The 25945-nt window shown below is 38.3% G+C and overlaps 1 protein-coding gene across 6 annotated transcripts in view; it reads left to right on the top strand.

The window, feature by feature from the left end:
* Positions 1 to 25945, top strand: part of RBM39 (RNA binding motif protein 39) — a 32929-nt gene that overhangs the window by 451 nt on the left and 6533 nt on the right. The window contains exons 2-14 of one of the 6 annotated variants that reach the window (XR_009960113.1): positions 2971 to 3033; positions 4862 to 4911; positions 9479 to 9673; positions 14831 to 14896; positions 14998 to 15051; positions 16323 to 16440; positions 17051 to 17203; positions 18081 to 18218; positions 19409 to 19474; positions 20362 to 20566; positions 20766 to 20843; positions 22463 to 22643; positions 25303 to 25428. Coding sequence is in view for 4 of the 6 variants with exons in the window: in XM_062589515.1 (XP_062445499.1) it covers positions 2983 to 3033; positions 4862 to 4911; positions 9479 to 9673; positions 14831 to 14896; positions 14998 to 15051; positions 16323 to 16440; positions 17051 to 17203; positions 18081 to 18218; positions 19409 to 19474; positions 20362 to 20566; positions 20766 to 20843; positions 22463 to 22643 (1355 nt within the window). In the remaining 2 variants the exon portion in view is untranslated. The remainder of the gene's footprint in view (positions 1 to 2970; positions 3034 to 4861; positions 4912 to 9478; positions 9674 to 14830; positions 14897 to 14997; positions 15052 to 16322; positions 16441 to 17050; positions 17204 to 18080; positions 18219 to 19408; positions 19475 to 20361; positions 20567 to 20765; positions 20844 to 22462; positions 22644 to 25302; positions 25429 to 25945) is intronic. The other 5 variants (XR_009960114.1, XM_062589515.1, XM_062589512.1 and 2 more) reach the window with 5 other exon arrangements.

Consider the following 25945-nt stretch of genomic DNA (forward strand, 5'->3'; position numbering starts at 1 on the left):
GCGGCTGCACTGCTGTGGCCGTCCTACCCCTTGCCAGGGCTGGAGCGCCGGGCGGCGCCCGGCCTGCCGCCGCCCCGCGGCCTGGCCTCGCGGGGTTTGTGTTCCTGTGGCCACGTAGCGGGCGGATCCGACTGTCCCCGCCGCGGCGCTTGTCCCTCCCTCACTCCCCCCACGATGGCGCTGTGCGGAGTGACCGGTCCTGGTCGCCTCGGGGCTCCGGCCTTGCCGCTGCGGCCGGAGCTGGCAGGAGGGGCCTGGCGCTGTGTGTGGCGGCGCCGTGGGGAGCGGCTCCGGCGCTGTTTACGTTGGGAGACGGCAGTCATGTGAGGCAGCGGAGCTCCGCACCGCCGCGGGCGTCCTGGGGCCCGGGAACCGCCGGCGTAGATGGCGCTTGCGGAAGCTTTGCCCGGGGCGCGCTGGGAGTGGAGGCTCCTCGCTGGTGTTGGGTAATGTGCGGTAGTTGGAGCAGCTCGGGAGCTCCGGAAGAACGAGGTGACAGCACCTCCTCGGCAGCTTTGCTGCTTCGATTTTCTTCTGACGTGTTGCTGTATTTGAGAACCCCAACTTGACTTTGTTAGGCTATAATCATGTAAGAAGGATGTTGAGAAATGTGGGGAGTGGAAGAATCGGGTGCTGCTAGAAGTTCGGCCTCTCTCTTGAGGTGCTGGAGTTGTCGCTAACCTTTCTTGATGCTTTTCCAGGAGCCTTCTTGCAAAACAAGAGTGGGGTTGTCATTTATTGGAATTTCTAAAACAAATAATTTCAAGAAGGGAACCTTTTGGGGCTACTTCTATCGTAACAAACAATGCAAAAAACAATGGAATCTTACTTCAAAATACTGATTAGATCAGTAACAGTAAATTTCACATCTTTTTGGTTTTCTATCAGTTGTTTGCTTGGTTTAATTTTCATTTTGTAAGAGTTAATTCGAGGTTTATCAGTGTTAGGTAAAAGATTCTTTCATGACATTCTGCGTGTTTAAAATCAGTAAGTGTGTGTGATTTTTATGAAAAACAACTCTATGTAGCATTGCTCTTGCATAGAATTATAGAGTTGGTAGTAGGCCTGTGTTATGTAAAGTAGTAACAGGAATTCTGATGAAAACATAATTTTTTTCGGTAAGTGTATTGTACAGAGTACAAAGTGTACACACTGTACAAAGTGAGACCAAAGGTCCGTACAACTCAGTATTTGGTCTGTGAAAGTGGCTAACCGTAAATGCCCAAGAAAGAATACAAGCGCAGACAGATTATGTAGTGATACTTCTCTCATTGCGCTCTTCTGGTCTTCAGCTGGTCATGATTCAGGGCTGCAGAGGGATGGTTTTGTATTTAATGAAGAGATAATTCTGTAGTTTTTTTCAGGATTTTTTTCTCTTTGAAAACTACAAGGTTTTTTTTGTTTGTTAGCACCCACAACACGCTGTGGCGGTGGCTTCCATGGCTTAATGTTGTGTGGGCAAGGACCTTTGTTCTGAACCCACTGCACGATAGTTTGTTTCGCTCTTGTTTTGGTGGACACAGTCCCTTCCTGTTCACTTTGCCTTGTCATTTGTGATTTGATTGTCCTTTATCGTGTCTCCTCTTGCCTTGGTCTTTTGGCTATTCCTCTTCAATATGAAGAATCCTGTCCTGTCTAGTTGTATATGCTTAAATAATATAAAATAACGCATATTAGGATGTAACTATGGATGGAAGTTGTCATCAGTGGGAATTCTTGTAAAATCCTGGGTTTGGCGTGATGCTGTTAGGTCTTGTTACTCATACTCGTGTACTTATGCACTGCAACTCTCCCAATATTTAGTATGATTTTAATGTGTGATAGCTATGTAAGTTGGGAAGCTGAATGTAAATACACTGGTAAAATATAAAATTGAAAGCTATTACATATAAACTAAGGATAATCATATTTGTGAGTGATAGCACTGTAGCCCAAGAAGTACTAACTTAAAAATAAGGCTAGTGTGCCTTGTTAGTTAAGCAGTTGAGTATGAGCTTTCAGGGCTCTGATGTTGCTAAAGGGTTATGCTTTATTCTTGGGTGTACCAATGAAGAAAGATTGAGTGCAAGTGAGGAGGTGATTTGATTCTTGCATGTGATGCAGCTTTGGTGTAATACACTCAGTTCTGAGGTTGGGGTGAACAGTTTAGTCTTGAAAAGTTGGAGAGATTTCATTATACGGGCCAGATCTCTGAATGGCATAATTCCTACAGCAGTGCCTGTAAGAGAGGGGCAAGTATTTTCCTGCTTGTGTGCCCCTTTTTTTTTGTTTGTTTGCTTTTAAATTATATAGGTTTATCTTTGTTTTTGTGCCATCTGACTTAAATATAGAGGCCTGGCCTTTTGATTTTCAGAAAGGAAAAGGAAAGAAACTGTTTTACTAAAAGACTCAAGGAAGCTGAATCTTTATATTTGTATACTGTATGTGTATGTGCTGTAACTGCTCTTAATGCTTGATTTGTGACTGTTTTTCCTGTGACCAGCACTATCTAGAAGGTCAGATTTCTAGATGACTGTCGTGTTCCCTTTAAATCTTTATATTGATAAAATTGATGGTAGCAAATGCCAGGAAGCTGTGAACAGATTTACCTGAATATTTGTTCTCAATTGTTTAGATGTCTCTCTTGGATAGTGTTCTGGTCAAGCTCTGGTAGTTCTTAAAATGGCTACCAGACCTGCATTTCTGCATCATAAATTTCTGTGTTCTTTGTTCTGAAAGAAACAGGTGGCATACCTCTGGGGTTTCCACTTGCTAGTTGTGTTCAGTTGCATTTTATTGTTCACAGCTATGATTGTTTGGTGCTTTGTATCACCTTCTTTATTGTCTCTCTGTGCAAACTTCATTCTAGTTCTTGTTGGAAACTTCTTATGAGATGGTGCTCTGTGAATTTGAGCCAGTGCAGTGATGGCATCTTAAGCAAAAAATGCAAAGGCGTTTTCCTTCTCAGGTGAACTTTGCTTTTTCTTTCAGGTGTCCTGAAAAATGGCTGATGATATTGATATTGAAGCAATGCTTGAAGCTCCTTACAAGAAGGTGAGAAAAATGCGCCAGTGAGGTCCTATTTACCTTAATTTAGCATTATTCATGAAACTACTGCTGAACTGTAAACTAACATCCCTGGAGCCCTCATGATTTATCTTATTGGAGATGCATTACATGTAACTTGCAAGTAAATATATGCTGTTAATGTAATTATATTGTGCAGTAGTTTCACTTCAGCGTGATGAATAAATGCCCATCTATCTCTCTTTGTAGACTTGCCTAACGATATCTCACCTCTACTCCCATGAATTCACCTTTGATTCCAGTGTGAACTGTCAATCATAAGGTAGTAATTGAGTGACGTATCGCTGTACCGTGGTCCCTTAGGTAAAAAACAAACAAAGAAAAAAGAAAACCCCCAAAACAAAAAGAAACAAAAAGAAAAAACCAAGAAACAAACAAAAGCCTCTCCTAAAATTGCCAGGTCCAGTTTGGTATAGCAACAAGGTGAATGCAGTGGTTTGGGAAAATAGCAGGGTTCCAAGAATAACCTTTTCACCAGTCCAATGGCAAGTAAATATTTGAACAGTCTGCTCTGTGCAAGAGGAGTGAGACTTGCTTTTAATGTGGAAGACTGGTGGTGGTTAATCTTTTAACAGAGCAGGTGGAAATCAATTGCTGAGTGAACGAATTTACCTAAATTCTTGGATCCCTGAATAGAACATTCTTAGCAAGTAAAAGACAGTATCACAGTCTGCGGTATCGTTCTGAAAATGCTCTTGTATTCTTCTGTCCTAGTTGTTCAATTAGGAAATGTCAATTTTGATTCAAAATTTTGATTGATTAGTGTAGTGATGTAATAGTCTTTTATCTAAACCAGCAGCAAATGAATACTGTCTTTTTTGTTTTTCACCAAATGGTGGTGAAGTGTTAACATTATGCATGCATTAGCACTGGTTTCACAAGAAATGTGTATAAAACTTAAGTCATTTAGGAGTTGTACTTTTGATGTAATTGATGTGATTTAATTGTAAAGCAAGTATATAAATTATATGGCAGCTATTGTTAGTCTATTCTGCAGTGTTTATTGCAACCATGTCATGAATTTTGGATGAGCATTTGTAAGTTATAAAAGTGTATACTTAGTTTATGTAATATTTAGCAATTATATTAAAACTTGAAGAGAAAGATGTAAATTGTTATGTTAAAGTTCTTGTATCCTGGTTTAACATGGATATTTTCCATGTAAACAGGTATGGAAATAGGGAATGTTTAGGCTGGACTGGTGGATTATTGATGACTTTCTTGGGAGTCGACGTTACTAAAGCAGTGTGAATCCCTGTTTGCTTCAGGGCGAGATGTGTGACAGAGGTGGCATCAAGCTCTTACAACTCTCCAACGAAAATGAGCGAAGATCTCGGGAATGACATCGGTCACAGGAAATCGATAGTGGCTGGCTGCTAGCATAGCCACTGGGGCTTAGGCAGAGATATAGCCTTGGTACTGATCAGAGGGGGACACAAACACACAAACCTGAAACTTCCTGTTACATTTTATAGAAATAACATTTAACCACTTGAGTGCTGAATTCTACAGGATAACTTACTCTCTAAACCATGTAAGGAAGTCTCTACAATTAATATATACTTTTAAATGATGTAATTTTTGTATTTTTTAATTGTTTGACTTAAATTTAAGCAGCAAAGTGGTTAAACATGCCTACCTAAATTTTCTAAAGCTTTCCACATTAAACTGTAAACAAGTAATTTAGTATTAAAATTTTTGTTTTGTATTTTCTTATTCCTATTCCCATTACCCTTTGACCACTTGAAATGTTTCCGCTTCGTCCTCACGATGTTCTTCTATCAACCCTGCTTAGGATGAGAACAAATTGAGCAGTGCCAATGGCCATGAAGAACGCAGCAAGAAGTAAGTATTTTCTTTGTATTATATGGGGTGGGGGAAATTGCTGTTTTTAAACTTTCTAGTTTAAAAAGTGTCTGAGGAAGTTAAATGGAAAAGCTTGAATATTGCAGTTAAAGGAATTCTGAAATCTTTTGTTTACAGACATGGTTACATCATTGTCACTGATGTCATTAAAGCTGTACAAATGTTTAATTTCTTAGCATCAGATAAAATACAGACTTGGTAGGTTCAGCATGATTCATCTGCTTAACTATGCAATGCATTTTACATTAAAAGATGTATTTGGTTTGCAATTTTATCTAATTCAAACGGAGAGGAATCTCATGAGGTTCAACAGGGGCAAGTGCGGAGTCCTGTACCTAGGGAGAAATAACTCTAGGCACCAGTACAAGCTGGGGGCTGACCTGCTGCAAAGCAGCTCTGCAGAGAAGGACCTGGGAGTGCTGGTGGAGAAGTTGACCGTGAGCTGGCATTGTGCCCTTGTGGCCAAGAAGGCCAGTGGTATCCTTGGGTCCATTAGGAAGAGTGTTGCCAGCGGGTCAAGGGAGGTGATCCTGTCCCTCTACTCAGCCCTGGTGAGGCCTCTTCTTGAGTACTGTGTCCAGTTTTGGGCTCCCCAGGACAAGAGAGACATGGAGCTACTGGAGAGAGTCCAGCACAGGGCTACAAAGATGATCAGAGGGCTGGAGCACCTGCCCTCTGAGGAACGGCTGCGAGAGCTGGGCCTGTTTAGCCTGGGGAGGAGAAGACAGAGAGGGATCTTATCAATGTGTATAAGTACCTGAAGGGAGGGTATCAAGGGGACAGGGACAAGCTCTTCAGTTGCCATGTGTGACAGGACAAGAGGCAATGGGCAGAAATTGAACCACAGGAACTTCAGCCTGAATGTGAGGGGGAATTTCTTCCCTTTGAGAGTGATGGAGCACTGGAACAAGCTGCCCAGAGAGGTTGTGGAGTCTCCTTCTCTGGAGATCTTCAAGGCCCGCCTGGATGCAGCCCTGTCTAACATGCTCTAGGTGACCCTGCTGAGCAGGGAGGTTGGACTAGATGATCTCCAGAGGTCCCTTCCAACCTTACTGATTCAATGAAAAGAGTTTGAAGAATTTAAAGATATTGTTGCTTTCTGGAAAAAGTTTATTGTTGGAATCTCCTCCCCTCCTCTGCAAAAAGGAAAAAAAGCCTTATGACTATTTCTGTGCTGAGTAGTGCACTGAATTTCAAGGACAGGTGCAAGAAGTTTAGCTCTTATCTGGCTCATAGTCTCAGTATTTTAGTCCTTTATAAAGTCTACATAAGTGTTTCCTTTAAATAAGTTTTTTCTGTTTTGTAATCCGAAATTTCTGGAGTTGCAGTAAAACCTTTTTAAAGATTTCAATTGTAAGCACACCTTCATGAAGTCTTGTTGAAGTGTGCTGTTCTTATCTGGTTAGTAAGTTAATTCCAGAGTTTGAATACCTACAGATGACCCTAACTGGCAGGAACTGAATCAGAAATTTAAAGAAACCTTGCTTCTGTGAAACAGTCTTTTAACTTTCCATTTCTTTGGGATATTTTTAAATTCTGTAATGTTATTTCCTTATCTTGCAAGTATCATTTGATGATAAAGGGAAAACTGATGTAGGAAAAAAGTCTGTAGTCAAGTAAACAGTAACTGATGTGTCCTCACAATATACTGTTAACTTCAGAAGACAGCATGTATGTTGTGGTCTGAAGGAATTCTACAGGTGAAAGGCTGATGGAATCCTAAGATTTCTTTCCAGTTGTATAAATATCTGGGAATGAGAAGTCTAATCCCAGCATCACATTTCAGATGGAATCTAAACTTGATTGTAAGTCAGATTTGCATTTTGGACAGCAGTGGTTCCTTCCGTTGCACATTAAATACTGAGACTCCCCAAACCTGATAAAAAGGCATCTCCTAGTATTTTAAAGTTCTGAGGTTTTATCAGTTTAAAACTATATACCTGACATGTAAAACCATGCTTCTGTTTGAATGACTAGTCCCAAAATACTAACTGTGGTTTGAAAGAGAAGTTTATGGTTTCTTAACTTTCAGAAATGGTTCTGAGCTTGGCTCATAGTAGAGTGCTTAAGAGTATTAGAAAACTTGTTGCTCATTTCCTGAGTTGCTATAGCCTAAGACCAAGTAGATCCCATCTGTTGAGCAGGAGGATTATTTCTGATGTAGTTGTCTTTCTGCTCACAATCCTATTTTTAGGTTGCAGATTTTTAGTTTTTTTGTTTGTTTTAATTTAGGCAGCAAATTCAGAAAAAGGATACGTTATTGTGAAACCAGAAGAAAATCAAGGTGTCTTGCTACTGTTTTGCAGAGTTACTGGTTATGTGGGGAGTCATTTCCTTTTCTGCTTTCCTAATTATGTACAAGTATGTGTTCTGAGATGTTGCTCTTGTGGTATCTCATTGTTTCAGTTTTGGAGTCTGCAATTGCTAAATAGTTAGTTATTCCCATACTCGAGATTCTCCATTAGTATAGAACTTTGTGTCCCAGAATTTTTATTTGATATGGCTGTTGCTTATTTAAATCTTTAAAGAACCTACACCATTGTGTACATGGCTACTGACAGAATGCACTCTGCTGAAGATTAAGGTGCATACAGGCTTTGCAAGACTCCTGTTTTTCTCATTAGTTAAACATTTGGAATAGCAACATCAAAAAAGTACTCTTTGGTCTACTTCAGTTGGAGAGTGCTGGAGTAAGATTGGAACTTCTCAGAAAATTCATAATCCATAGTAAACATAACTAAGTTCAGCTTGTAACTTTTAGTAATAAATGTCAAATAATGCTGAATTTCTGTTTTGGAAATTAAAAGAGATTAAGAATCTATACAGTTCTAGGTGCTTTACAGTTCTGTTCAGTTTAACTATGAATAGAAGGCTATTTTTTAAATAAAACATAAATATCCTTGTAGATAATGTCTGTTAAGAGTCTTTTGGCTGCAAAGAAGGTGCAACTGGAAGTGGATATTTGATTACACTGGTTATTATTTGTTGCTGGTATTACCAGTATATTAAGATACAGAATGAGCTATAGTTGTTTGAGCAATAACTTGATAACTCACATCCTGTGAGAGAGACATTTGCATCATGCTCTGTCAGTGGGAAATGCGGTTAAGCAATTTTGAGGCAAATCACTCTAGATATTTAAATGGTGTCCCCTTCTTTTACAAGGATGTGAAGCTTTTTGAAGATCGTGTTTTGACATAGCGGTTTCTCTGGCCACACTAAAGTATTAGAGAAACTAATTGTAAATTAAGAATAATCAAAACAAAATGAAATACTCAGCTGTTCTTAAACTTGCCAGTTTGGTCATCTTTAATTTTTACCATTTGGTCATGATTTGATTTTAAAATGTTTCTCTTGAGAGATGAATACCAGGATAGTTGTCATGGGTCATCTTAGATGAAGACTGGGTTGAGAGGTGTGTAGGTTTTCTTTGTTTTGTTTTTTGTTTTTAAATGTAGTAATTGAAAATAACTATAGACTTTATTTTAGATGGTTGTAGAAACTAGCTGGAGTGAACTTTCTTCTGAAGAAAATACGCCTAAAATCAGAAATCTTTATGAGTTTGTGTAAGCAGAAAGCTTATAGGTGGGGAGCAGGAAAGCAGCTCATCAACAAAGGATCTTTTGAATGTCAAAAATGCAGCAAGGGGATATTCCTGAAGTTTAGCTTGAAGTAAACTTTGAGTAATTGCTTCAGCCTCTGTTTTAAAGTGGAACATTTGTGGATGTGTGCACACACTTGCACACTTTATTTATGAAAAAATTAGGAAACATTAAATTTGTTTATGCTATGAAACTGAGGTTGAACTAACCTACAAGTAATTCAAAAGTACTTTGCAAAAATGGAATTGTAGGTCACTGGTCCTCAAATATGAGGTAGAATCGACTTACAGATTTTACACATTTAAATTTGTTAAGTAAACAATTAAAATTCTGAACGACTGCTGTTTGCGCCGAATCTTGGTGGCCCACAAATGTGGAAAAGCAAGTGGCTTGTGAGTGGGGCTTGTAAATGGATATATGAAGTGGAAGTAAAACTCTTAAGCTGAATGTATTACACAACTGATAGCAGGGACAATCTAGAGAAAATAAACTTCCTTTCCCTCATCTTCCTCCTTTCTTCCTTTCTGTTTTGCTTTGTTTTGTTTTATTTCGCTATAAAAATGTAAAGTTACTGTTGACATCTTGATTGACTATTTACAATACATTTGAAAGACATTTGAAGTACTGGATTTAGTATGTACTAGTTCTAATGCAGTTTTTTTTTTTTTTTCAAACATGTTACTATTTCTGGAAGCGTGGTTTAATGGTTACCAAAAAAAAATTGATTGCTTTGGAGTATTTTATCTTTTTCATAATAAATTTTAAGATAGTTCTGAATTGTTCAACCACCTCTTTAACAGAAAAGAGTTATAAAAATACCAACAGTTACACAAATACCAATATTGGCTAATATCTGTGACATCAGATTAGAGGAACTGGTGAAAGCTAGTAAATTGATAACACTGAGCAACAAATGTAATCAAAGTTGTATTTTTGCTTCTCAGGAGAAAAAAGAGCAAGAGCAGAAGTCGGAGTCATGATAGGAAGAGGAGCAGAAGCAAGGAACGCAAACGAAGTCGAGATCGTGAAAGAAAAAAGAGCAGAAGTCGAGAAAGGAAACGGAGCAGAAGCAAAGAACGCAGACGCAGTCGTTCTAGAAGTAGAGATCGAAGATTCAGAGGCCGCTATAGAAGTCCCTAGTAGGTTATTTATCTAGAGTTGTGTTTGTACCATTTCTGTGTGTGATGTAAAAGCTTAAACTTAACCGTATGCTATCTGTATTAGTCACTTTATTCATCTCAAAAAGAGGGTTAGGGTTAAGGTTAAAGCAAGTGTCAGTAAATGTGGAGTGAGAGTGAGGAGGACGGATGCATATCTTCTGCTACTTTTCCTTATGTGAAATCAGGAATAAAAGCAAATGAGAAGAAAGTATCCAAATGAGTGGAAGGCAAACATAAAGTCAGAAGTTTATTACAGAATTTAGATCATGAGCAAGTATTCTAAATATTGTAATTACCTTCAGCATATGAACTTGAAGGTTTGACTGTTAGGAAGAAAGAGTAGTCTGTGAGTTGAGTCACAAGGCTTGTGACTCATCTTTTGCTCGTCTTCCTGAAGGTACGGAAAGAGATTTCTGTTGTGTTCGAGTATTAATACTTACTGTCTAGATTGTAAATTTGTACTGCTATGTAGCAGTACCTTGGTTACATTTTCCATTTCGAAAGAAGAAAAATAACTAACAAAGGCTGTGTTTCGACTTCTGGTCGGATGTTCCGTTTTTACACGGCTGCAGCTCATATGCATGCTTACGGTAGTGCTGTGAGTGCTTTATGCACCCAAAGTCTTAATAATGCCTATATTTTATATAGTTGCACTGCATTTTCTTGGGCTTGTTTAGAGGCCACAGAAGATGATGCACCCGAACTTTTCAATTCCTTTGGGTTTTTTTTGGCTTCAGATAGGATTTCTGCTATAGGTTGTTCCCCACAGTTAAAAAACACTTCCCAAAGCCCGTTGTTTTTTTTTTTTTTTTGTTTTGTTTTTTTTTTTTTTTGTGATATTTGCTTTAAGATTCTACTGGAGGGTTTTTATTTTGCCCTTCCTTTGTCTCTATTTGCTTTCAAGGAAGCAGGAAAACGGAATAGGCTGCATGACATAGCTTTCACTGATTACCTGAGGCTGTTACTTGTGTCTTATTTTGCCTGGATCTCATCTCAGCTGTTAATTTTGCATTCTGAAATTCAACATGTCAGAAGCAGGCACTTGAGAAAGATATTTTTTATTTGTGCTATGTATTGTCATCCACACCTGGGAGATCTTGAGATGTTTGAGAAGATGCTGTTTCACCTCTGATGTTCTGCAGGAATGTGCCATTTTTAGCAAAGTGGATATTTCCATAGGTGATTGGCCCTAGATCCAGGAAGCACTTTTATTTCAGTATTCTTGCAATGCAGTCAAAAATACCTGGGCTCACAGGTTCTCATTTGGCACTAAGTCACCTGGAAGTTGATGCTGTCAAACTGAAAATGTACCACAACTCCAGGCTCTGATAAGGTGTACTGTGGCTCAGAATCCTCAGTTCAGCTTTTTCTGACCGGCACCAATTGTTCTGCATGATGCTACTTGTTTTTTACCAAGGCGGGCGAAGGTTTTTCAACAAACAGTTTCAGCACTTCCTATGCTCTCCTCAGGTCTGCATACTTCTAGATTATAGAGCATATCATCTGTCTTGCTTTGTCTCCAATATCAGGCCTCATCTTTAGAACTGTTCTGGGCTTTATCTGTGAAGAAGTTGATGGCTATGGACAGTTGGTTTATTTTCCACAATTCTTTGGCTCCTGTAACATTACAGGAACTACTTGGGATGTACCAGAGCAGCTCTTCTGTCTCTAACCTGCCTATTAAACTGAGAACCTTTGATCAAAATCTTCGGCCTTCCAGAAGCTGAGCCTGCTAGTCCTGTGCTCCAATGTGTTGTCACCAGAATAGGATATCCGTCATCTATCTGATGACTTAACTAGAGTGCAGTGACTCCAAACTGCTGGTGTGGCTCGTGCTGGTCATTTGTTTGTTCCTGTGTCCTTAGATGAGCCAGTAGATTCTTCACCTGGAGAAATTTGGGAGCTTCGATTTTCCGATCTTCCAAAACATCTTCCTCAGGCAGAAGTTGAAAGTATTAGAAATTATTGCAACCCATGGCTAGTATAATAACAATAACAGTCGAATATTGCAGTGCCCCTTAAAGAGATGGATAAGAAGTTGTGCTTTTCGGTTTGGCAGTGTTATATTCTCTGCTGCAGGTGCCTGGTTGCTGGATTTGGCTAGCCACGTGGAAATTCAGCATTAGCTTTAGTTAGCTTAGTGAAAGACTGGTTTGGAGCTCTTACTGCCCTTCTTCCCAGAGGCACTGGCTGTTGAGTGGCTAGCAGTTGGCTGTAGTTCATTCTGTAGGTTGTGAATGGTCCAGCTGGTGGGTGACATCTCAATCCTGTCAAGCATTCTGTGTTTGAAATGATTAAAATTGAACTGTTGAAATGATCATTTCAAATGCTAAGATTACTGCAAGATTGCAGGTTTTAGCCCAGTAGGTACAAAAAGAAAAGGACCTCCAACTGGGAGGTTAGCTCTGAGTATTGAAAAGCTGTAAAGTAGACTTCCCATGTGGGGAATAAATCTTTAGATCTGAAGATGAAGTCTTTTGCTTCACTAGCCTCCTTTCTTCAGATACCTCTGGATGTACCAAAAACGGCAATTCCACGTGAAGAAGCAGCCACTGTTGGCAGCTTTGTCATTTCTGCATTTCATAGTTAACGAGCAGAATTCTTGATTTAAGAGAGATCACCCACCAGCCGGAACCTTTTGGGCATGTTCAGACAATTCAGAATTGCTGTTAATACGAGTGGCAGTGTGGTAGCTGACTATCCCATCCAGATAAAAATACTCCTAATTGTGTGTGTGAGGCTCCCACTGTCCCCCTTTAGTCCTTATCTTTCTCAGTTCCTTTATAAAAAGTTCCTTTTTAAGATAATTTCTTTAAACTATGAGTTCTTTTTTGCCATGGGGAGAAGTCTTAAAGTCTCCCTGCAATACTGGGAAAAGGAAGTTTACTGAAGATAATTCTTAAAGAAAAGGTGAATGATGAACTATGTAGAACTTGAGGAAGTTTGAATCGGTCGTCTGTAAGCATGAGATACTGGCATTAAATAGTGTAGTTCCTCTTTTGAAATCAGGTGATTTGCTTGCAGTGTTCAGTGTTCCCAGTTTTTGGTTTTCTTCATGTTGTTCTTCTTTGTGTATCTTGCCTCTTAAATGTTTTACAGATACTTTTCTTGGTCTCTTAAGAAGACGACGACTTTACCAAGCACTCTTCACTCAGGTGTCTGGCTGACAAATGTCAGCTGCTCCTTACAGTAGAAAATGTTCAGGCTTTTCTGTTGCTATTCTGGGGTGAAGAATTTAGGCAAATGCTGCCAGGAAGACCAGAAATATATCGTGGCTCTTTGAGGCTTTGGCCAAAACTTGCCTTGTATGAGATGCATGTTAGGTTCTTGGATGTGACTGAGCAGGTGAAGACTGACTTTATTTTAACAGCTATCTTCTGACCTGACTGTTGTTCTCTTGGGCAGTGTGGCATCACATAAGCTTAGAAGACATATTTAGCTATGCTTTGGTTGTACGTGCAGGATAGCACATCTGGCTTATCTGAAGAAACTAACGCCTAGACATAAAAATAAGTATTGCTCGTGACTCAGCACTGCTGTACATGGTAGCAGGAACCAGCCAACAACTGCAGAGTTCTCAGAAAGACATTAGGAAGAGAGAAGAGGAATAGGGAAAAAGGAAAATTTCTCTGAAATCTGCAGCTTCACAAGTGTCTCGTAAAAGTCCAAAGGAAATGCATCCCACAGAATAGTGCCAAAAAGAACCTGAAAAGAATGCTCAGATCACTGTTTTGCGTCAGGGAGTTTTCAGATGCCTCTCTGCTCACTCTGTTCCAGTGGTGTACTGTGCCTGTAATTTGCTAGAGTTTTTAAACGTTAGTATTCCACTTGTGCTGTCATATAAATCTATTATACTCATTTATGTAGAATAAAAATAGGAAACTGTTTTGGGGGCAGAACCATGTATGTACTCTTTTTTTTTTTCTCATTAGGTTTAAAAGAAGACCAACAATTTTTTTTTCCTTTCCTTCTTTCACTGTTCCCTTATGAAGTCATGTTTGTGATCCTTGATTATCATTTATTTAGTCTGCATTGATATTCTGGAGTTCAGAGTCACTTACGTAGTTTACTGTGCAGTATCCAAGTTGATGTGGACAACACCGTGTTCTACATCAACAGGTGTGAAGGTGCAAGGTAATCCAATCTCTGATTAAGAAGCCAGGCTCTGGAGTTCGTACTTCAATTGCCAGATGCAACTTCTGACAGTAGATATCAGAGACCTTGGAGCCCCTGAGATGTTGTCAGCAGGCATCTCTGAACCCTAAGCAGGAAATGGAGTAATTTATCTTGGTGCATTTTACAGCAGTCATTAAATGGTGTGTTTTCTGATCCAGAATGATCAACTCAAACACGCTGCTGCCTAATATGCCCCCCCTTTTTTTTCTTGCCTTCTTTTCTGTTAATAAATTGTTAAAATGTTTCTTCCCCCACCCCTTCACCCCTGCCTTATATCTTGCAGGGTTGTATTTCCCTTATTTTAACCTGCCAGTACAGTTCTGCATCTTGATCCACTAATTTTCATGTGTTAAGGTGTCATGACATGTTGAATCAACATCATCTTCCTCGGTGTGCATGCTGCTGTAAGCATTGCTGCCTTCCCCCCTACCCCCTGGTAGTGAAATCTCCAGAATGTTTTCCTTACAGGCATCTGCAGGGAGCTGTTGGGCTTCCACTTGCACCTTAAATCTCATAACGCTTTCAGTTTAAGTTGTTCAGTTAAGTTGTTGTGCTCAAGCAAATAGTTGTGCCATCACCACTTTCCTCAAAACTGAAGCTGACTTCAGGCAGTTAAGGAACTGCTTTAGAGTCAGCAGCAGAATATACATGTGGACAAGTACACAAAGGAGAAAAGATTATAACTGTAACTGAAGCTTAAAATAGTTTGCACATAGAAGTGTGCCGTATCTGGCCTCGTATGTTCTGAGATTTTTGTAATGCAGGTGAAATTGGTTACAGAAAATGTTCCCTGCCTCATGGTTTGGTGTAGTTTATGCATGCTATGGCTACTGTTTATGGAAGAGAGCTCAAGTGTGAAGGATGGGGAAGCACTCATAATGCAATGTGAATATAGACAGGAGATCCTGAAATCAGATACTGTGGTAAGTAATGTTATGTTTTTTTTTTCTTTTGCCGTAGTTCTGGTCCAAAATTCAACAGTGCCATCAGAGGGAAGATTGGTCTGCCTCACAGCATCAAATTAAGGTTTCTGAGTTTTCTCTACTTTTTTGCATTATTAATAGTTTTTGTTTAAAATCAGACTGATATATTTGAAGGTTGTTAATCTTCTTGATCTGTCTTTACAGCAGACGACGCTCCAGAAGCAAAAGTCCCTTCAGAAAAGACAAGAGCCCTGTTAGGTAGCAATTTTTATACACTATATATTTATTTATACACTATATCACTATTTATACCACTATTTTTGCAGTATATACAGTACGTATTTTTTTAAACTTGAAGTTTAAAAAATGGTGAAATAATGGATAACTACTCACTGTCCACCCTATACTTGCAAGAAACTTCAAAATTCCTCATTCAGAAAGCACATGAAAATAAAGCATTGAAAATACCCTGTTGCTTTCTTCCCGTGCAATAAGCCACCCCCCCCCAAAATTAACAGTGTAAGTAAGTTGTAAATCGTATTGATGTGCAAAGCACATCTTAATTTGCGTTTGATGTTTGAAGCTTGTATTCACAAGCTTTTTCCAGTTGATCCTAGTTTAAATTGATTCTATTTTAAATTGACTAACTTTTCTGCTCAATCTTGTTAGTTTTAAATAGGGAATGGAAATGCTGTACAAATGCTTGCTTTTTGTTTGGTATGTGTGGACAACTCAGTCCAGGATTGAAATTTGGGTTAATTGCACAAGTGTCAGTTACTCGTGCAGCAGGATATTTCTGTTTTATTTACTTATTCTAAAGAAAAACAGTTTGCTTAGATTTGAAGCTTTAACTTGTAAGAAGCAGAACATCTCATTTCAACCAGTGATCAGTATCAAAATAAAATTACATTAGTGCTTCTGGAACTGGGGACTAGAGTAATCATTCAGTATTCAGTTTTTAACTTTATTTCAGGCTGCCTCTTTTCTTTGAAGTCTGCTAGGGTTAAGCTTACACTACAAAATTATGTGAGGACTGGCAATTCTGTTTGTACAGATGATATTGTTGTGATAGCTGTAGTGACAGTGGAGTGACCAGGTATACATAAGATTTTAGCTTGCAAAGCTGGGGGGAGGGAAAGGTTGATATTCTTTGTCCAAGAGTTTAGACAGGTAGTCAGTCTAATTAGCCTTGTTCTTTTCCTATCCTATCATCTTGTCTTTTTGACTGCAAGCTCTGTAGAATGGTACTGTTGTCTCTTCTAGACAAAATAACACCTTTGTATAGTTTGGGCTTCTGAACTTGAAGGATAATTTTCCAGTCATGTTTAATGTTTACAGTTAAAATTGGATTAATCATTTAATCAAAGCCTTAATCAAAGGCTTGTATTAGGCATTCCCTTTTGGTTCTTCACCCCTCCTTTATTTTGCAGGTGTTTTTTTCAGTATCTAGTTTTAAAGTACAAATGTTTGAAGCTTTATGTGCAGTCCTGTGATGAGTTCCCTAATTCAGCTTTCCTCTTACATTCCAGAGAACCTATTGATAATCTTACCCCTGAAGAGAGGGATGCTCGAACAGTATTCTGCATGCAGCTGGCTGCGAGAATTCGACCAAGAGACCTGGAAGAATTTTTCTCTACAGTAGGGAAGGTAATTAATAGGACAGTTAATGTGATTCTAAATACTTCTGTAAGCTAGCCTAGTCCAGGATTGCTGTTCTGCAGAACTGAACAGGTGGCTTTCTGGAGCTTCTTGTACAGGATTTCCCTCTGCTTGGGTAAAAAACTGAACTTGCCTCTGAACTTGGAAAAGTAGTTAATCGGCAGTTTGTTGTTCAGAGTGCAATCTGCAGATCATGAGCATGCAATCCAAACAGCTTTAGTTCCAAAAGTTTTAATCCTTCTTGAATAGGAGAGCAGTTTAAAATATAACTTCGTAGTTTTAGTTTTGAGACACTTACTGCATCTGCCCTAAGATTCCCACTTAAAGCACTGAGATGGTGCAAGTATTGTAGTGGGTCTGTTCCTGTAGCATACTGCGTTTGATTTTGAATAAAAATAATGCCAACTTGCCTGTGGAGTATATTTAAAGAAGGAAATTTGATACCAGTCTAGATTTGCAGCATAATTATAAAGCCATTGATTTGACAAATAAGTGTCTGGCTTATTAACCTGTTTTTTGAGTGTTGCACTCCATTTACTTTTTTGTAGTATAACCCTCTCTGTAAACATAGTGCTTCCATTTCATTCTTGTCTTTCAGGTTCGTGATGTGCGAATGATTTCTGATAGAAATTCCAGGCGTTCAAAGGGAATTGCTTATGTAGAATTTGTTGATGTTAGTTCAGTGCCTCTGGCAATAGGACTAACAGGACAGAGAGTCTTGGGTGTACCAATCATAGTACAAGCATCACAGGTAAGTAGTTGTTAAACCTTACTGTTAGTTATTTTGAATAGTGTCTGAAGGGAGCTAAAGGCTGGAAGCTCAGAGGAGTTTCTCAGAGGCAAGGATGTCATCTATTTTCATCTTAATGAAAATTCTGAGTATGAAGTGAGGCTTAGCAAGCTGTGTAATTAGCAAATAACTACTTTGTGTGCTGGTCAGATCTTTAAAGAAGAGCTAAATAATAGGCATAACATTCATAAAGTGCTAGAATAAAAGGTGGAGATCTTTGTGAATGCTAGCCTTTAAACTTAGAATCTTAGTAGATTTTGCTTTCAAAATGAAGATCTCCACAAGGGTGTGTTTTAAAATCTCAGTGCCATTGTGATTTCCCTTCCCAGTTATCTTTGCTGGAAGGTTTAGTGTTTGTAAATTTGGTTATCACTGAATGCTTGGAAATCATTAACGAGAATGATGATTTAAGATAATTATAAGTAGACATTTGCTTCCAAAAGTTGACAGGCCAATTACAGCAAATCAAAGCGATACAAGATTCCTTTTGAAAACACTGATGTTAAGAAAGTAGTAATAACAAAGCTATAATAGCAATATAAAACTGTAGTGTGAAATTGCACTAGATTTTCTGCATATATAAAAAGCAGAGTGGTGATTTATTAGATATAAGCCAGATTTCAGCATGAAGTTCTTCAATTTGAAGAGTTGAAGCCGTGTGTCTGTGTACTTGGTCATGATCTTGGTTTTCATAGCATTTAAATTAATCAGTTAAGTTAGTTAGATGGACATTGTGCAAATTATTAAACTGTATTTTTGGTGAGTTTTAATTTGGTAGCTGTTTGCTGCTTATTCTTTTTGTTAAATTCTGAAAAAGTTGTTTTGTTTTTGTTTTCAGGCGGAGAAGAACAGAGCAGCAGCAATGGCAAATAATTTGCAGAAGGGCAGTGCTGGTCCTATGAGGCTGTATGTGGGATCATTACACTTCAACATAACTGAAGATATGCTTCGGGGAATCTTTGAACCATTTGGCAGGGTAAGTTTTGACTAAGCAAAGTCAATGTGTTGCAGTTTTGATTATTTGAGAAACCTATGTTAGCTCTCAGATGACTTCTTGAAGTAATTAAGCTTCATGCCTGCAGTACAGTCTCTTGTTTCCATTCCTTTGTTACCACGAAAGATTCCTTTGTTACCATCCACAAAGATTAAGATATTGAATTACTGTTTGAGAACACATTGATTTGTGGTGTGGTCCAGTTTTGAGTGGCAGGTCTTATGATGCAAAGCTGAGAACACAGCAGTCACACTAAATTACCTGAAAACTACATTATATCCTGATTTTAAATCTTGCTTACTTTTTGAAGCCCTGCCCTGCCTTCATACAGCTGATACGCTGCTTAAGATTTTTTAATCAATTTTGGATATATTAACCCTCTGCGCATGTAAGCGTACTTCTGAGATGCCTTATTTAGAGGTTCAATATGTGTATCCTTTTTAATTCTGTTGTGCAAAAGGCTGGGAAATTTATGATGTTTGAATCCACACGGTCGTCCTTTGTTTTCTGTTTTTGTTCCCCCTGCCCTCAGCAGTAGAACTAGCATAGGTTAGAAAGTTTATATACGAAACTATGAAAGTGTTTTCTTCATTCCATGTTTCCCAGTCTTTTTCTGAAACCTCAATTTTTTTTCTCTTGCTTGTTGCATTCTCTTCCCAATACTATTTCATAGGTCATGGATGGCTCTAAATTTTTTAATTCTGTAACTGTAAACCTTTAGGAGTTCCCATATAGAAATACACAAATACTAAAAGTGTGTAGCTTTTTCTTAAAGCCCTGACCCAGCTGCTCTTCTTACCCTAAAAACCAGAGTTTCTCAGCATATGAAATGGTATACTGATGTTAGTTCATTTGGGATTTGATGATGCTTGTGTGCTAATTGTCTGCTAGAACACCACATCAGGACCAGACCTCTGCCTGTGACTGGCAACATCTTAAAAAGGATAAATTGAACATCTCACTTATTGTCGCTTCTTTAGTTTTGAAATAAAGATCTAATTTTAGCCTGTATGCTAGTCTGAACTTGAGTCTGAACTGCTTATTTTCTTATTTATTTATTTTTAAGAGATCTTACCTTCATTTATGACCATTGTATCTGGTAGGACTATATGTAGGTTTTGTCTTGTGATTTGTTTCAAAGCATCTGATAATAGCTTTGTTCTTACTTTTAGATTGAAAGCATTCAACTGATGATGGATAGTGAAACTGGACGTTCAAAAGGATATGGATTTATTACGGTATGTTTGGGATTACCAGGATTCTTAGAAAACTTCTAAACATAATCTTCCTTTGTGAAAGCACAGTTAACTCAGGAAATTACAATTAAGTCTTATTTTAGAAGTTTAATGTTACAGGGAATGTAGCAGTGGTCTCCTGCTTTCTCTGCCAGTTCTCTATGGGTATTCTGATTGAGCAGTTTTTATATTTAGAATGGGAGTAGCATACTTCTGTCCAATACTGCATTCAATGTCTGGTAAAGCACTGCTGTTTCTTTAGGAGAGAAAAAAAAAAAAAAAAAAAAAAAGACTAGCTTTTTGAAGGTGCCCTGGAGATGAAATTGGAGTGTTATTACGGGGAAACAAAATTCTAGAAATTCCAGAATTTTTGTTGGATACCTCTTTCTCTTTACCCTTAGATAATTAGTTTTGTGAACTCAGGGTCATGAGTGGTAAGGCAATTTGTGATGAAAGAGAAATATCTCAGTTAGGAACTCTGGTACTTGGAGACAAATGAAGCCAAGGTGACTGCAAATACGTTATTTTGTAGGTTTAGCACTGACAGCATGGAAGTTTAACTTCATATTATGTAGCATGAAGCAGAATGTCTGCCAGGAGCAGTCACTAGAGTCAATAAAGTTACAAAAGAAGTGATTCTTGTTCTCGCAATGCATTGAAAGAGAACTGCAACCGTGACTTCTGTTAAATGAAATATCTTGTTACTCTCTGTACTTTCAACAGTCATATATTTCAATGTATTTCCATCAAAATATGAGAAAATAAGTATGCAAAGTTGTGCAAGTTTGCTAATGTGTTGGTTAAGATGGAAGGTACCTGTAATATTACATATGATAGAAGTGTTATGAAATCCTGTGGACAGTATTGAGTGTACTTTTTCCACTCTACAGTTTTCAGACTCCGAGTGTGCCAAAAAGGCCTTGGAACAACTCAATGGATTTGAGCTGGCTGGTAGACCAATGAAAGTTGGACATGTAACTGAGCGCACTGATGCTTCCAGTGCTAGTTCATTTTTGGACAGTGATGAGTTGGAACGGACTGGAATCGACTTGGGAACAACTGGTCGCCTTCAGTTGATGGCAAGGCTTGCAGAGGGTATGTATGGTGATTAAACTGGAAAAGCGTGAAAATAAGGAAGTTTGCAGAATTTGGATTAATATACTACACAGAATACTATGCTAAATGCATTTGTAAGATTCTTTAACGACAATATGATTACTCCTATTTCTGTTGTTGGGTTCCTAACTGAGGGAAAAATGCTTGCTACAAAGTATATTCATGTTTTCTGCTTTAGGTACTGGTTTGCAAATTCCCCCAGCTGCACAGCAGGCTCTGCAGATGAGTGGATCTTTGGCATTTGGAGCTGTGGCAGGTAAGAAGTGAGGACCTCTTTATTTTTCCAAAATAGTTTATCATACTTCATAACTTTGAGATAAGAAGTATTTAACTGCGTTTTGTGATTTAAAGTGGGAACGTAGATCTACAGCATGTTTTACACATTGCAGAACTCCACAAATCCATGAGTAACTAAGCAGTGATGATGCATCAGCTTTGATGGATGTGATTCGCTTTGCATTATTTTTGGCAAATCTGTCGTAGTTCACTTAATTCATCCCAGGCCTTCGCCTCTCTATCTTTACTGTTCCTGATACTAGTGGGGACTTTAAGGTTCTACTACAGTGTAATTCTTGACTGTTAAAAATAGCAGGCTAATAATTGGAAGGGATTTACCCTCTGCAGAGTCCCTTCTGAAAAACTGGAGCTGTACCAGGGCCAAAAAGGTTAGTAGGACTTTACAGAGGACACAGCAATTAACACCATATTACACAAATACTTACTGCCTTACATTAACAATAATGTTAGGTATGCATGGTATATGCCCAGGCCAGGAAGAATAGCATATGTCAGTGAATCTGTGTGTTGCTTAGGGGTTGGCTGCAGCTTGCATGCTTTGTAAATGGGCATTTTTTAAGTTCTATTGAGATGCCTCTGAGAGACAGAGGATATGATGGCTGCAGTTGCTAGTTCCTAGCTAAACATATGCAGCAAACTGTTCGAAGCTGGGAATTGAATGTAACCTCCCATAGGGACTTGCATGGAACTTCAGAGTGGGATTTTTCTATATTTTTGCTAGCTCAAATACAAAGAGCAGTAGAAAAGACTTGAAGAGTGTCACAAACAAGTAGATGCTGGAATGTGTATTTTTTGCTGATTCCATTACACTTCTTGCATACATTATTTCTGTCTTCCAGCAGAGTTTGTGACAGAAGTAATACACATTAATCATATTTCTGAAGCACAAATGCAGCATTGATAAGAGCATGTGCATTAAACTGTAGACAGTTGCTAAAAAAAAAACCTAGTAGCGTGCATCTCTAGAAAGAAAACTTAGGGAAGAAGAAGAATGGGCTAGGGAAAAAAATGGGGTTGGAGAGTAAGTTTTTGTGTTAGAAAAGAAATAGATTTAAAAATAAAAAAGCAAGAAAGAGAAGAGGAGTTAATCCAGAAAGAAAGGAAAGGAAAACAACACTAAAATGAGGTCATCTTTAATGTAGGTGACAGTGATATGAGTGTCTGGTTTGGGTACAGATATAGTCAGAAATAAGAGGAAAAAAAAAAAAACGGTTGTCTTCCCTCTCCCCATATTCCAAAGAAATCCAAACATCTGAATTAGAAACCTGACCAAAAATGTCTTTGAGACGTTTTTAACTGTTAAGAGAGCACGTGAACTGGTATAAGACATCATAGGTGTGGAGGAGCAAATGATAAGGCTTAATGCAGAATTTTTTTGAAGTATGTGCATGTTTAGCAATTGTAGAAATAAAGGTGGTAGGAGTAGCATTATATATCCCACTCATACTGTACAAAAGAGATAATGAAGATGTACAATTTAAGTTGAGAAAAAGATAAAACTTTTTACTACCATAGAGTCATGAGCTATCCCCAAAGTGAGATTTGGTTATGGATTAAAGATCTCTTTACTCTTGTTAGAGAAAATTACTACCAGGAATTATGTCATTATGGGAGACTTTAACTTCCCTGATACAGATTGGAGAAGAATTGCTAGTAATAATGGTGGGGCCCAGATATTCCTGGATGTGATATCCGACAAATTTCTTCATCAAACACTCACTGACTCATCAAGAGGGGATGCTATTTTAAACTCATTTTGGTAAGTAATGAAGATGTTATGGATGAGAACAGAAATTACCATTGACTGAGTGATCATGAGTTGCTCAAGTTTAAATGGAAGGATAAACAAAATCAGGTCTGTAACTAAGGCTTTTGATTTCAAAACTGATAGATGAGGAAATATGGAAATAAGGTCACCTGGTCTAAACAACTCAGGTGTCTGAACAGGAAGGACATAGTTTCTTCAGTTCCAAATCGCTAATGCTGTAGCGGATCTATATGCAGTGCAGTAGCAATGGGCTCCCCACCTTACTGGGTGATTATGTACATGAAAAACGAGGAATGTGCAGTAGGAGGGGAAAAAAACTCAGACTGATTAAAAAGCAAATAAATTTTAGCCTATGAAATAGGCAAAATAGGAATTGCCAACAATCAGATTGAGTTAAACCTTGTAAGAGGTGTGCCAGCATACATGAAGACAACAAAAAAGTAGGTCTGAAGGTGAAATGAAAAATTACTCTAGATTCTTCAGAAGACCTTCATTGCTGCTGCTGCTTTTTTTTTTTTTTTTTTTTTTTTTTTTTTTTTTTTTATGGGGACACTGATGATGGCAGAATTTGGAATTTGAGGAATGTAAGATGCAGTATGGATTAAAAAGAAAATGATTCATGGATAAGGTAGAAGCAAAAGTAAAAATAAGAACTGAATGTCCTCAGTCCAGAAGAATAAGAAAACTCCTATTCATGAGAGAATAGGTACATGAACTACGAGGTCTCATATCAGATATTGTCAAAAAAAAAGTCTGTGACATGCTATAAAACTGGGCGATCTATTTCTGAACTACCTATGTGTAAAAAGGAAAGAGGAAGAAAAATAATCTGACCAACTTTGAGCCTGTTGCTCTGACTCCATTTCTGTGTGAGTGTTTATCCTCCCTTCAAAAATCATGCTAAAGACAAAAATGATGAAAATATAGCATACTTTTCCACAGGAAATACTTGTAAGGAGTAACAGTGTTTGTTGAAAACTAACTTTTCTAGACAGAGGAGCTAGTACAATGCTTCTCTCTGAACTTCTGATATGTATCACATGGAAATCTTTAAGCTGGAGGAGGAGTGGCTAGTTCAAGAAGTGTAAAATATTTGGGAAGCTGGCTCAGTGAAAGAGGGTTGGTATTCTTTCCAAGTGAAAGTTGAAAAACTTTTGTCAATGTTGTTGAAATCAAAGTTCAGTTTTAGGAACGATCTTATTAAATATTTGTATGAATAATACTGACAAAAACAGTGGGAATGAGGGGATTGAATAGGGTCTTATCACTGGGTATGTGGGGCATCATACCTTTTTTGGTGTGTCTGAGATTTGAAACAAATTACAGTTATTGCCTGGGACCTCAGCAGTGGAAAATGGCTCATGAAGAGGGGAAATACTTGAGGTATTCTGTCTTACCAGTGAATAAGTATGAACTGTCAGTGTGAAAAGGCAACTGTTGAGGAACTATGTTCGTAGAGGTAGTATATGTCACCACCTGAGATCTCACCTACAAATCTGTAAACTGTTCTGATCACTCATATTCAAGGTTAGTTGAATAAGACTAAAATAATGATGCCGCTGAGGTGAGCAGGAGGAAAAAAAAGAGTTAATCTTGTGGGGGACCTGAGAACTTGAAGTTTATTCCCGTGGAGAAAATTCCATCAGGTAAAATAATTAAAGCTAACAGTGTTACAGCTATGTACTACTTGTTCTCTAGGTAGAATATTAGCTGAAAATCAGAAACTTGAAATAACTGTGAGAGTATAGAACGATCTTCTACCCTGAGTGGTGGGACAAAACGTTCCTTACTTTTCAGAAGGAGTTCTGTGTGTTTATGAAAAAGATCATGTTATAGTGTGCCTGCAATAGTGACATAGGGGTTACCATCCAGGACTTCTATTCCAGTCTGTGTAGCTGTGAATTACTTAAAAAGCTGGCAAATACTGGCTTTTGTTTGAAGCTTGTTCTGCTTCAGAACATACACTCAGCTTCAGCTTCTTTTAAGGCACAAAATGGTATGACAGACATTTCTATCTTTATACTTTATATTAAGCCTGTACTTTTAACTAGAGCTAAACTTGTGACTCTTACAAATCATACTTTTGCAGTATGATTTAAATATAACTTTGAGCTTAACAAGACAGATGTAGTGACTTTAGTTTCTGTATTCTGGTTAAAACTGCATGTATGGAAAGTTTTATAAAAGTTAATGGTAAAGTGATTTTTGACTAAATTTATAAGTGAGAGGAGAGAGCATTCTTCAATCATGAACAAGGGGAAAGCTCAATTTGTGACGAAAAGAAAAAAATTGGATGGAGTGTGTTTCAGAGACAAGTAGTTAACCTTTGAAACTTGCTGCCACAAGATACTATAGTTGATCTTCTGTTTGGAACAGACTTGACACTGGGCTCTGGGCCAATATTGATTAGCTGGTAGTCTTCTCTAGATTTGCTATGTTTCAGTGCAGGTGGCCAGGAGGATTGAGCTGTACAGCCAAAGGGTGGCTGACACTTGGTGGGTTTAGCTGTAAATGATGTGTGCAATTGTGTCGGATTTGCAGAGGGAGAAGTTTTATTCCTCGTCTTAGAGTCATTTAGGAGATGTGATGTTTGATTTAAGAAAATTCATTTTTTTTAAAAAAAATGGGTAGTAACTAATTTAGTAATTAGTTATAGATTCACCCAAATCCATGTGGATCCCATGGGTTTCTGGAGAGAACACAGCCTAGGACAGTCCTCCCCATCATGGGATTTCTCACTCTGTGGAGTTGAGGATTCCTCCCTGTTCAGAGCCAGGTGAGAAACTCACTAAATCCAGGCAATTCTTGTTATAGCTGAGCCTTCAGTGCTTGCTGCTTCCATCTCTTATTTTTTTCATGGTATGTGTTCTATGGAAGTCATTTGAAAGGTACTTAAGCAAGGCTTGTCATCAGGGCTGTCACTCTTTAATACTTAGAACAAGAAACTTAACTCTTGCTGGTCTTTCAGTGTTTTGGGGAAGGGCCTATAAAAAAGGAGGAAAAAAGTGTGTAGATTTAACTGATCTTCAGATATTTCCAAGTAAGCTTTTTCAAAGAGCCCAATCTCATTGCTTTCTAAATTAGTGAATAGTGATTAAGATGATAGTTAACTTTAATCTGCCAACTCCTTGTGTTTGTGCGAATTTAAAAACTTGGACATAAACCTCTTCATGTTTACATTTCTTGCAGCCTGAAGTTCTGTGTTGCTGTTGTAAAGACGTGAACTGTAGGGTAATGACTAGCAAATCTTCATTTGTCTGTTCCCGTTTCTATAAATTGGGACAGCTACATGT

This window comes from Rhea pennata, chromosome 16 (assembly GCF_028389875.1).
Source record: "Rhea pennata isolate bPtePen1 chromosome 16, bPtePen1.pri, whole genome shotgun sequence".
Taxonomy (NCBI): Eukaryota; Metazoa; Chordata; class Aves; order Rheiformes; family Rheidae; genus Rhea; species Rhea pennata.